This window comes from Marmota marmota, unplaced genomic scaffold (genome assembly GCF_001458135.2).
Source record: "Marmota marmota marmota unplaced genomic scaffold, marMar, whole genome shotgun sequence".
NCBI classification, from domain to species: domain Eukaryota; kingdom Metazoa; phylum Chordata; class Mammalia; order Rodentia; family Sciuridae; genus Marmota; species Marmota marmota.
The window spans coordinates 24,868,620-24,882,279 of NW_025999842.1; the positions used below are offsets into that span (position 1 = coordinate 24,868,620).

The following is a 13,660-nucleotide window of genomic DNA, read 5'->3' on the forward strand; positions in this document are numbered from 1 at the left end:
CTTCATCTCTCTTCTCTCTCTATCTCTCTCTCTCTCTCTCTCTCTCTCTCTCTCTCTCTCTCTCTCTCTCTCTCTCTCCTCTCTCTTCTTCTCCTCTCCTCTCCTCTCTTCTCCTTCCTCCTCCTCCTCCTCCTCCTCCTCCTCCTCCTCCTCCTCCTTCCTCCTCCTCCTCCTCCTCTTCCTTCCTCCTCCTCCTCCTCTTCCTTCCTCCTTCCTCCTCCCCCTCCCCCTCCTCCTTCTTCTTCTTCTTCTTCGGACTGAACCCAGGGATACTCTACCACCAAGCCACATCCACAGTCCTATTTTGCATTTTATTTAGAGACAGGGTCTCACTGAGTTGCTTAGCACCTTGCTAAGTTGCTGAGGCTGGCTTTGAACTCACGATCCTCTTGCTGCAACCTCCTGAGCTACTGGGATTACAGGCATGTACCACCGATACATGGCTGTGATACTCAAGATTCTATCAACAAATTTAAGTGGCAGCTTTGATCTGTATGTACCTACCAGTACCTAGGGAGAATGAATTGCAAGTTCAGAGTCTGTTTGCTCACCCCCTTCACCATGTGTATTGTCATTATAATTACTACACATTTACCTGAGCAATACTCTGTGCTGCTTAGGGACTTGCCTTTTCTTTTCTCCTTTTTGTCCTATTATATAATTCATCAGCACTCTGGCCACAGAATGAATTTAAAGATACAAAAATTCAAAGGATGAAGCTCCTTTTTTAATAAAAATGTCTATTTTTTTTAGTTGTAGTTGGACACAATAACTTTATTTATTTATTTTTATGTGGTGCTGAGGATCGAACCCAGGGCCTCACACATGCCAGGCAAGTACGCTAACCACTGAGAAACAGCCCCAGCCCCTGAAGCTCCTTTTTAGAAAACTCCCTAAATAGAGTTAGGGAAGGAGATGAGTTTAGAGGTAAAAAGCATATGGGGAAAGAAGTTTGACCAGTGACCACTTCCAGTGTCCTCTGTGATTGGCACAGGGAGTAAGAAGTTGACCCTGGAAGCACATAGTATTTTCCATTTGTAAACTTGCTTCAGTAAGAGCCATATATAGAGTACTCCTACACAAATGTGCACCAGTTAATTCTTACTCTTGAGTATCTGTCAATAGGAACATTTATAAACAATCAAAGCGTCATCTCTCCCAGAGTTGATGGAGTTGGCTCTGACGGTACAGGCATAGGCTGGTTGATACTAGAGTAATTTTTACCCATTGGCCAATCATGAAATGCCACCCAGGTTCTATGCAGAGAAAAGCTGACTGGGATTAGCCAAGGACAAATCAGTGTCTTTCCTCAAGCTACTGTATCTCAATTTTGGTCATGTTCTTAGACTCTCCATATTAGTTTTCAGGAATAATTCTCAACTCCCAAAATCCAACCCTAGTCCCCAAGAAGAAAGAAAATTACAGCTATAAGTAGAAATGAGTTTTCTTTTTCTCTTTCTTTCTTTCTTTTTAACTCACTTATAATATAATTTGAAATCCAGTGGAAAAAACGGTGATAATATTTGTATGCCTGGCCTCTCAGGCACCAGTTGCTTCTGGAAACAAAGGTTCAGTCCTCAATCCCAGTCTCCTCAGGATGAGACTGGGTTATCATATAAAACCACCTGCAACTATATACAAAAACAAATGCAGGAGATAAATATTGTGTTTTGAAAAAAGCAGCTATAAGGAAGACAGAGGAAAGGAGAGGAGAAAGAAGTGGCCCTGCTCCAGTATGCAGATGGTGGTGATTAAAGATATAATAAGAACATAAATCTCAGCCCACAGCTGATCCCCACAATAACAAGAGTGATAGCGTCAACCAGAGGGGCCAGGATACAGCACCAGCATTCTCTTTCTGTATCTTAAGTGGAGTTAGCATGGGAACACTGACACACACAGCTGGGAAACTTAAATGAGACCTCCTAGTACATGCACCTAAATTTAACAAGCTGTGTGATTACTTAGGCCAGATGGGAGTAGGGAAGGGCTGAAGTCATTATAAATGAAATAAACTAAAGTATATACCTCCAAATTTCCTCTTTTATCTTCACTCTGTGGCATCTCAAAACAAGACTCTAAGATCTTGCCATCAAGAAATACTGCCATTTCTTCTCCCTTAGAACATGCCCTTCAATTCCACTTCCCACCTGAATATTTGTATCATCTCGTTCACAAGCAATCCTATTCTCAAGGTATTTCTTACTACTGTTTTTCCTAAGGCTGAGACTAAAGGACATCCTCAACCATGTTCTTGGTTATTTTCCTACCAACAAAAAATACAATAGGAGGGCTGGGCACTTACAGAAACAAATCAGAACAAAGGGTCATGAAAGGGAGCAATGAAACACACATACACACAGAAGGAATGACACTGAACAGGCCATGTTCAAATTGTTGCTACTGTGAAGGATTTTATTCTTTGCCTTTAAACATATTCATTGAGTATAAAAGGGTAGTGATTAGTTGTTTTTTTTTCCCCACAAGTATCAACAAATAAATTCTCTAGGGCAAAACTGGTTTTCCATTTTTCCCTAATAAAAGTAATCAATTACATGCTTCAGGAACACCAATTATCTACAACTCACATTTTCCTATAATAAAAATATTCAATGTTTTCTATAGGAAAACTATAGAAATTCAAATAAGCAAAAAGGAAAAATACTTAAAAAGCAAGTAAACTCACAACACAGAAACAACAGTGTTAACACCATGACTAACACTGTATATCTTTTTAGCCCTCTATTTGTACATATACACACAATATTTTAAACCTTTTTTTAAAAAGATGGGATTATACTATATATGCTATGTGATGATCTCTTTTTTAAAAAAAATAAATCATGGTCACTTTTCTATTAATATTCATTAGATTTTGATGATATATGAATTAGTGTTTATCTTTTTAAAAACCATGCCAAACATACCTGGAATTTTTCACCTTTGTGCATCTGAGTTGATCTAAATTCAGGAGAATCTATAAAGGCACAGGGGTAAATGTTATGCAGAAAATGTCCTCGATAGGAGACCTTCATTCTGATAACAGAAATCAATGTTAATATACATATATTTCACAAAATAACATGACAATCCTTCAAATTACCATACGTTTATAGGATTATATTTTGTGCAAAAGTTTTAAAGATTCCACAGATGATAGACATGATTAAAAGCTCTTCCTGAGGCACACCATCATTTAAAAAATAATGGAAGGAAAAAAAAAACTAGCTTTCATTATTAAACAGGTTATCATTGCGCTTACGGCTGGAGTGACTATGTAATTTGTTACTCAAACTGGGAGACTTTTAAGAGGAAAAGGGATGCTATTAATAATTACACCTGTATGACACAAACTGGCTCTTTCCCCAGAAGACTGACATCCCTGGAAGATATATTTTTGTGATATTCAAAAATAAGCAAATCACCTCTATAGCACATATAAGCTTTTTAAATGTTAGAGCCAAATTTAAACCTATTTTGATTTTGACTCATTAACTTAGCAAAATTTGAAAATAGTTAAAAATGTCTGCAATTGAAAACTTTGACATCTACAAGATTTAGAGTAGTAAAGTCTACCTAGCCTTAACATGGTGCTCCACTGAGTACCAGAGTTGACTTGTAAAACAAAATTGCATCAACACCATACTCTGAGACTGCTTCCTGCATTAGTTGGCAATATGTCCTTCTACTCCTTTCCTTGCTAAGGGCCATGGAAAGGTTTCAAGGCAAGTTAAGAATTCCTGCTTCCATACAGCACTTACTTTCCCTTCAGGAGAATACTCAGTCGGTCATCAACTGAGGTTTTATCCTCTGCGGCATAAGTCTGCCCCTTTTTCAAGGTTTGGATCATGCAAAACTGTCCAGTCAATCTTCTGAACAAATCTGGAGGCACATGGAGTGGTTCAAATAATCGCCGGTAGATGCCAGTGAGTTCCCTTTCAATCTTGACCTGAAATGGAGCAATGACCAGATGCTGCACTAAAGCAACAACCCCCAAACACTCACTTCTGTGGTCTAAATGTGGTTGGAAAATAAACAAATCTGCAGTAAACACCATCACTCTTCTGCATGTAGGTCAATGGAGTCTTAGAGAGTAAGTAGTGATGCGAGTTTATACTTTATGTGCTAAAATAAAGTAAAATAAAACAGCACTTTTGCAGTAAACACAACTCTGAGAGCACAAGGGGAAGACTGACAGTATTGATCACACCTCTTTTTATGGACCTTGATGCAGCTGTTAAGGTTCTGAATATTATCAGGACATGCACCCTCCCAACCCCAGAACATTCTACAAATAACACAAAACCTTTGTCTCACCAAAAGAAATTACATTAACTTTTAAATATTATAGCAAGAAAATACATTACATAAAAATAAGAATCAATGTGAAAACAAATTGACAAAAATAATAGTCAGATACTCTAAGCATTTAATCACCTTGTAACGATTACTTAATGTACCAATATAGGAAAATAAACATCTACAACTGCAATCACTGCTTCACATTTATGTCTTCTCGAGCAAACTGAAGGGGAAAAAAGGGTTTCAGTTTCAGTGCAGGGATCTCATCCTAAACTAAAATGAACTCTGCAGAATGAAGAAAGCCCACTGGTGAATAAGGCTGGCTACTGGAGGAAGAGAAAAGCAAAACAGCTTGATCGCCTGTTTTCAGATTCTCCCAGGCCCAGGTCCTGCCCCATCTCTGGGCCCAGCAATGTCTCTGGAAGCCACACTAATTGGGTGGATGGAAAGCTGCACTGCTCTGTGAATGAACTCTGTCCCAGTTAAAGCTCTGGCAGATGCACTTGGAAGCTTACAGACCAGATCACAAGAGCTGCTCCAACCTGTCATTGCTCCAACATTTGCAGTGATCTTACTTGTCCTCTGTTTCATTTTGATGAAGAACCAGAATTTATATTTTTCAGAATATAGGCTGATAGCCCAAGAAGAAACAAAAGCACAGATGTGAAGTACTTTACCTTTTTGGTGCTTCAATCACATCAGCAACTCCTGAACCTTGTATTTTGGGGTTCCAAAAAGTTCTGGTTTTCAGGAACTGTTATCCTCATTGTTACAATCACTTACATCCCCCAACTCCAGAGCTCTAGTAATGAGCATCTAAGTCTATTTGCACACGTCTTTCTTCTAGCATGCACTTTCTCCAATATGGCACAGTCAGATCTGAAGTCTAGGGGCACATACTCATAATCTACTTATCCTACAAGTCTCAGCTCATAACCAGATTTCTTTACGAAGCCCTCTTAATTCTGCTCCTCTTTGAAAGCATCCACTCATCAAGTTTTTTCCGAGCACCTACTGTGTGCCAATCATGCTTGACAGAAACAAGCTACAACAGTTAAGTGTGTTAGATTATATTATTGTTCCCAACCCCTATAAAAGGGTTATACTTGCCCTTACTGCACCCACTCATTGTCAAGCTTGGCCATGTCATTTGCTTTGGCTAATGAAATATGAGCAGAAGTGACATGTGTCTCTTCTGAGCAAACATTATAAGAAACAATGGATATTTTCTTTTTCATTTTCTTGAACTTTTCCCTCTGCCATGAGAATGCATGGCCCAAACAGAACCTGCTCCTTCAGAGACCCTGAAATGAATATGATAATGAGACAGAATCACAGCTGCACACCGCTGCGAGTCAACACATTAGATGAATGAGGAAAAAAGCCCATGGCTATTATACATCACTGAGATTTTCAGGTTTCTTATTAGCCAGCATGACCTAGAGAAAACTGAGTAATACAGTAAAGTAACAAACTGAGTTACTATGTTTGAGGAGGTTACAAAGTGGAATGCCTACTGTATACATCTAATGTATCATTCAAATTGTGGCTTCCTGTAAATCACTGTGTTTCCTAGCAGCTCTCTACGAGCAGGTCTGAACTTGGACATAAGATTAGAGCAAGAGCTACATCCTTCACTGAATGTTTGTGCTTAGGACAGTCAGGAATCATCCTCAAGTAGTTTCTAGGAGCCCTGCTGTTTTCCTATTCTATTTTTGTTCTGGGTATGACCAAGGAAACACAAGATAAATCAGAATTGAAAATAAACAGTTAAATAGGGGTGTTTTGGCAACTATTCACCCAAAATGAACAATTTGGGCATATGAAAAAAATACATAACCATTACACTAAGAAAATAGTATAAACTCATTGGGCTGGGGTTGTGGCTCAGCAGTCCAACGTTCGCCTTGCACGTGCAAGGTCCTGGGTTCGATCCTCAGCACCATATAAAAATAAATAAATAAAATAAAGGTATTGTGTTCAACTACAACTAAAAAATAAATACTAAAAATTTTTTTAAAAAAAGTATGAACTCAGGAAATCATTAGTAGATTTATGGAAGTTGCCATAAATATTTTAGATCTAATATGAAATTATCACTAATGGTTATTAGTTAGCCATTTTAGAAATAGGCAAAGATATTCCCAAGTGACATTTGAGCACCAATAGATAAAGATATAATCAAGTAATAGATTTAAAAAAAGAGAATATTATTCATGTTTTAATGATTTAAAAAGTTTTAAAAACTCATTTGTAGGACAAATTTCACAGTTCTAGAATGTTTTACTTATAAACAGAAAGTCTAATCTTCAGAGAAATGATATTAAAGGGAATAAATGTGTTAGATGTTCACTTTCAAGTCTGAATGAAAGTACTTTTAAAAGCTTTTATCTTTAAAATATTTCCTTTTAGATAATTTTAGTAATTACCGGTCTTTTCTTGTATAAAAGATATGAAAGATGCAAAATGTTGACACCCAAGAACACAGAGTTCCAGATCATTATATCCAAGGCACATCGGTAGAGAGTGGCCCAGACGATATAAAGGGTGCAACCTGTTGAACAACAAAGTTAGCATATTAGATATCTAGAATGACTTCCGCAAGTGGCTTGACAAATTTACCCTCTCTATATAAACGAACACATTTCAGAAGTATTTATGCTGAATTAAGTTTCCTTTGGGTTTTCTATTAAAAAAATATTTGTTAAAAGGGGACAAAGTTCATAATTCTACAACTTAAAGAAAATCACAGCTGATATTTAATACTGCCTTAAAACATTCATGTAGTTCTACCTGATGGAAAACCTATGGTACAGATAATTTTTTTTTGAGCAATTTTAAAACCTATTTTTAAAACTTATTATAATGATTTTCCCATCTTTAAAACTCTTTGTAAGTGTAGTTTTTAATGACTGTAACTGATTAAAACACAATTTATTTAACCATTTCCCTATTGACAGATATTTTGGGGGTTATAATTTTTGATAAGTAGCAAAAGCAACTTTATATATAAAACCATATCTTTTATTTGTGATTAGGAATGAACTGCTTAGCTTTGGATAATATTGAAGAACTGTTTTTCAAAACATTTGTACAAATTTATAAACCTACTAGTTGGGAATGCCAGTATAAAGTTGTGATTAATTAGTAGACAACTTCATGCTTGTGATTAATTAGTGGAAGGTGAATCTAGGGAATGAACCTACTAGTTGGGAATGTCAGTATCAAGTTGTTAATATTATAAAATTTGAAAATTCTTAATAGTGAGGAATTAAATATTTTATTTTGTATTTTTGTGATTACTGGGGAACCCAAGTGTTTTACAAAATGTCTTAGTCATCTGAATTGACCTCAGCAATTATCTATTCAACTGCTGGAATCTTCCCATGTTTTCTCATCAATTCTTGTTTCTTATATAAAATATCCTCAGTTTCTTTCAATTTTATGGTGGGAGAGTGAATATTTTAAATCTAGTATGAAATGATCACTAAGAGACAAATATATCAATATGTGCACACAAAAGCTAAGCGTGGACATTAAAAAGTCATTTATTTGCAATTTTTAACTTCATCAATTTTTAACTTCATTTTTGAGAGCATCTGAATAAAGCCTATCACTTTACTGTCTGTGTCTTCACTTATCTCTTTATAAAGTATTGGACTAGATGATCCCTTTGGTCCATTCCATCTCTAAACTCTGATTTTAAAATTCATAATTGGATTTAAAAAAAAATTGTGGGTTTTTCTTTTTCATTTTCCACCTAACATCCTGCTCCTTTTGCTACTATTTCTACCTTGTCTGAATCACACAGCCGTAGAAGACACTCAAGCTACTTTCTAGCTACCCTTCCAGCCTCCTCTTGTCATTTCTCATATACTTCAGGGACAAGAGCTACTCCTTATTCACCCTGATATGCTGAAATTCCTTTCCTCTCTTCTGTGCCCCTTAATAGGGACCCTGTACTCTCAGAGAAGTCCTGCTCATCTTAAAAACCAGCTGTCATGTGACCCCTTCAGTGGGAACTTGCTCCAACCTCCTACTAATGCTGACACCTTCCCCACACTCCCCCTCACCCAGGCACTGGGAAAACACCTGCGTCACAGACTCCGACCCTCCATAGTGTGACTGCCCATCGTTTTTCTCCTGGTCCCCATGACAGTCTTTAGAAGGATGGAGATTGCCTTCCTCAATCTTGATCGGACACATTACAGGTGTCAAAAATACACCTGATGGGCTGGGGTTGTGGCTCAGCAGTAGAGCGCTCACCTAGCACATGTGAGGCCCTGGGTTCGATCCTCAGCACCACATAAAAATAAATAAATAAAGATATTGTGTCCAACTGAAAAATAAATATAAAAAAAAACCTGAATAAATGGATAATCAGAAATAATTTCATAGAGAATAATTTTTCAAGAATTACTGGCTAAAATAATAGACTCAATTGTTTCAATATTTTGATGTGAATCAACCTGTTTCATCAAGGTTACTAGACCAAATCAATCTTCCTACCTATCTACCTACCTATCTATATCATATATAGTTGTGAATGTCAATATCAAGTTTTACTTGGAACTATTATATGTGGGTAATTGTTTTTATTCCCAATGTTGCTTTACTGGCCATAGCAAATATCTTTTCAAATAATAATGATTGAGATTGTATAGTACCTACTATGTGCCAGGTACTATGGTAAGGCAAATATCTATCTCACAGACACACCTCATTTAACTCTCTAAAACAACCCAGGAGGTAGTTTTATTTTTAACCCTTGACATGTAAGGAAACTGAGGTGACAGAAAAACTAAACTATTTGCCCAAATTACACAGTTAGCAAGCAGTGGAAATAAGATAAGAATCACACAATTGTGTACACTTTTGCATATGCACGGATTTTCTGATATCTGGAAAATCTAAATATATGAAAACACAATAGTCATTCAAATTAAAAAGGGAGATACAGTATGTGAAGGCCTATGTTCTAAGTTACCTGATACACAACTGATTCGATGATAAAGATTTAGAGTTTGGGGTATGCTATAGACCTCACAAGGAATACTCTGAAGCCCTGGTCAAGCCCATTTATATAAAATCTGTTAGGCAGCTCACCTATAGTTAACATCCCTCTAAGAAATATCATATGAAGGTGAAGAGTAGTTGGAATAACCAAACCAACTGCAAAACAAATATTTGCCACATGAAAAACTAGATGATGTATCTCTCTCCAGTTTTCACAAGTGGTCTCATTGGAAGGCACAGGTGTGAGACTTTCTAACCCAGGTGTAAAACCTATTGCAGTTGATTCTGCCAGAGGGCTGGACTCTGTAAAATTCATGTTGAAAATTCCTGTAAAAACAAATAAACAAAAGGAAAATCATAAAAGTAGCAACTATATCACATCACCCCTGTGAGAGGGGCTATGCCAAAATTATTTCTGTGAATTGAATGTTGGTAAATAGTCTGTTTCAGTGCTTAAGAATTAGATAGACTCACATATTAACTATACCTCTTTGCTTATCTGTTAAATGATGTTAATAAAACCTCATTTGTTTTATGCTCAAATTAAATGAAATATATAAAACACTACACATAGTGCACAACTGTTCTCCATGTATTTCGATGAGTATGTGCATATTTTATGTATTTGTATGTATATATATGTACTTGATGGGGAGGAGTGAAGGGAATTAACAAGTCTAAAAGAAAATCACCAATGTTCATAAACCACAGCAGTTCCAAATTTATTCAATATAGTGTTTCATCATATTCACAATGATGATACTAAATCTAAACACAGGAAAAATAACTGGAAAACTGATTTTTTGAATACTTTCAAAGATAACTGATACCCCCAAATTTGCTATTTGGAATCTTAGACTATTTAGAAGGCTTGGGATATTTGAATGCTCTATTTTTATAACATCATTAAATCATTATATAACATTATATTCATACTAAGTAATTATATATGCATATAATATTATCAGATACATTATTTATATATATAAAGATATAATACATAAAGAAATAATAATTCTAGTTGATGGCATTTCACAAATTTAAAAGTTGTAAACTTACAATTTATTTATATGCAGGAGGGTCATGAATATATATTTGACTAATATTAAGATTCATTTAAATACATTTCAAGGAACATATATTTTATGCCTGCTTATATAAAACTTAATACAAAATAGCACTCTTTCCTGACTATATTACCTATCTTTGATGTCTGGTCCTTAAACTTTATTATTAATTATACAAATTTGGTCCTTGACCAAAACTATATAGGTTTATGGAACACATGAATTAATCTGATAAGGGAAAGAATGACAAGTGGGAACCCAGAATACCTTTAAATCTAATTTAGAAATATATACTTTTTTTCAAAATAATGCCACACAATTAACATTAATTTTCCATTAATTTTTTTTAACATATTAAATATTTTAGGTGGTAAAATAATTGAAATAGGTTGGGTATTTTGAAAGGATATTAACAGACAAACGTGAAAGAATTTGACATTTCTTAAGATGACAAAATACACACATACATGAAACATACAAATTTATAAACTGTCAATGAAATGATAGTCAAATTAAAGATCTCTTCGTGTAATTCTGAAATAGCTCACAAATAGTAATAATTGTCTTAAATGTTGTTTTGCTGCGAAAGGAAAAAAACAAAAATTCAACTACTTTTGAAATGTCTAAATGAATAAAAAGCCTATTGGGATGGAGAGAAATCATTATTTTAATTACTCTATACCAAGTTTGCTTTTGGGAGCTAAATCAAAATTCATCTCATAATTTCTGCAGGAGAGTGGATGATATTAAGTGTCCCCTTACTACTCATAAGCTAAAGTCAAGTCCCCTAGCATTACACAAATAAATAACAAGTAACATTTCTATGGTACTCTAGAACATATTTGCATCTCCATTGTCCCATTTGTTCCAACTATTCTATGTCTTCTATGAAGAAGAGGTAATGCTTATTCATCCATGACAAGGCTTAGCCTCTATAAAGAATGCCACTGAGACAGAGATGAAAGCCACATGGAAGGGATATAAACATGACACATACTTTTAGAAATCACTTTTCACTGGTGAAGACAAGAGAGTGCCTAGCTTTCCTAGGCTGACAGTCAGCTTCTGCACAAGCCACCAGGGAGCCACATAAGCCAGGCAAAGTTACTGCTGTTCCTCAGTCTGTTTCTGCCTTGGAATAGAGGCAGCTGGACTAGATGGTCTTTGAAATTCCTTCAAGTTTTAAAGGTCTATGGTTTATGTAACGACTTAATCACATTCCCCCTTGCAGCCACTCCATTATACTAATTTTGCCTACTAAGTCCACTGTGATTCAATTTTAGGCATTTGAAAGTTCTTAAAGTGGCATTAAAAGTCCCAATTTCTGGCCCAGGAAAACTACAATCCAGGACACAGGAACCAAAAAATATCAACGGCAAATTTAAAAATTTAGGATCATCCTAAAACATATTTTGGTGCACCACACCTTATTAAAGATATGCAGATACAGCTAGATATATAGATATAATATATATATATATCTATTGTGAAATGCCACTTACCACTTGTCATTAAATATTGATGGGATCTTATGGGTTTCAGCTTATGTTGATTACTACTGAGTGGACTTAAATGTCTTATGTTGAACTGCCCCTAAACAGAGAATGAATGGGTGTGAGGAAGGTTAGACTGGTAAATTGGTAAACTTTCATATTAATTTTGACTAAATCAAGAAGAGTTATCTTTTTCTCGTCAGATCCTCAAAGTCTAATTCCTTAAATTACCTGTTCTAGTAAAATCCTATATAACTTGTTTTTCAAGTAGGTATTGGCAAGGCTAAATAGCTAAATGGTGAAGCTAATGTTAAACCTTAACCAAACTACAAAAATTAAGATAAACAGCACGGAGTAAAACCTTGCTAATAGACTTAATTAATTTTGTTATTCTAACTGAATCTTCAAACATCTCCGGAATGGCAAATAGCATTATGGCTGAGAGTCTTTACGCAGTTGTTCATGCTCCAAAGCAGGCAGTTTCTGAGACTTGTCTGGCCAACAACCCAATTCCCAAAGGCTCGGGAACTAAGCTGAGTACGTGGCGAGGACCGAGTCGTTTGCTGTCCTGAGGCCCAGCTCACCTTGGTCTTTAAAGAAAGGTCGGGGTCAATTGATCTCCGGGACTAAACGATCCTGTGCCGCGAGAAGTGCGGTGCTAGCACGGTGCCCCACCTCGCACTTCTACCGCGGACCCGGGATGGGCGACACCCTGCACCTGACTGCACGCAGTCTCCGCGGTCGGGGCAGCCGTGGAGCGCTCAGGGACCGGGAGCCCCGGGATCCCCAGGGAGAGAGACTCCGAGCTCGCCAAAGGATTTGCCCGCTGCAGAGCGCGGGAGCCGGCACCCGGTGGGTCAAGCGCCTGGGGACGCGGGCACTGTCTGACCCGAGCTTTGGCAGCTGACATCCAAGGGTCTGTGGTCGCGATGCCCAAACCAGAGCAGATGGGTGGCCTCCAAGGACAGGGAGCGCCGCGAGCGCACGGACAGCGATCAGGGCAGAGGGCGGCGCTCTTGTTGGCCGGGGCGCTAAACACTGGCAGCTGCCCCGGAGGCCAACAAAGTTGCTCTCAGCGGAGCTGGGTACAACTTTCGCTTCCCGATTTAGCTCCCGGAGCTCAGGGCTGCAAAAGAGCGGCACCCAGGGAGAGCCGGCGGCAGCTGTGCCTCCCTCCGGCTCCTTACCTGGTTTGTCCCCGGCACGGAGCCCGGGCGTCGCTGGCCAAAGTTTGGCGATGGAAAGGCAGGGCAGCGGAACAGCGACGCAGCGGCTCGACTGGCGCCCAAAGCAGGAGCCTCGGCCCGCAGGCGGTTTCGGAGACTGGGTCGCCCCGGGCAGGTCCCAGCGCCTGCCGCGGCTTTGACTAAAATAGGCATCGCGGCGACGGCTGCGGCGGCGTCCGGGGCTGGGGCCGCACCGCGCACGCGCCGGCCGCCGGCTCTCCCCAGGCAGGCGGAGCACAGCGCGCGACCCGGACTCCCAGCGCGGCTGTTCCAGCTCCAGCACCAGCTCCGCGGCCTTTCTGCACACACGTGCTATCAGTTTGAAACGCCCGCTTGTTTCTTCCTCACTTCCTTTCTACTTCTGAATTCTGCCCTTGTTTGGGCATGAATGGTGGCAGACGGCCTTTTTGGGCCAGGGGTCTTGGTCTCCCATCCCCATGAGGATAATTGGAGAACTAGGGACAAGATAGGAAAACTGGTTCTTCATTTTCCCCAAAAGTTGAACGACCCACTCACATAACTCTTTTCTAGGACACTCGCCCACAAGCAGGGAATG

At 38.3% G+C, this 13,660-nt stretch overlaps 1 protein-coding gene across 2 annotated transcripts in view; it reads right to left on the bottom strand.

The window, feature by feature from the left end:
• The window catches only part of Bves (blood vessel epicardial substance), a 35,008-nt gene extending 21,718 nt beyond the window's left edge, over positions 1-13,290 (bottom strand). The window contains exons 1-6 of one of the 2 annotated variants that reach the window (XM_048815631.1): positions 13,066-13,290; positions 11,888-11,978; positions 9,409-9,645; positions 6,732-6,856; positions 3,762-3,949; positions 2,928-3,036 (exon numbers count right to left, since the gene is read on the bottom strand). In XM_048815631.1, coding sequence (XP_048671588.1) covers positions 2,928-3,036; positions 3,762-3,949; positions 6,732-6,856; positions 9,409-9,645; positions 11,888-11,978; positions 13,066-13,257 — 942 coding nt within the window. In that variant the 5' untranslated portion in view covers positions 13,258-13,290. The remainder of the gene's footprint in view (positions 1-2,927; positions 3,037-3,761; positions 3,950-6,731; positions 6,857-9,408; positions 9,646-11,887; positions 11,979-13,065) is intronic. The other variant, XM_015499692.2, reaches the window with a different exon arrangement.
• Positions 13,291-13,660: the final 370 nt, after the last annotated feature.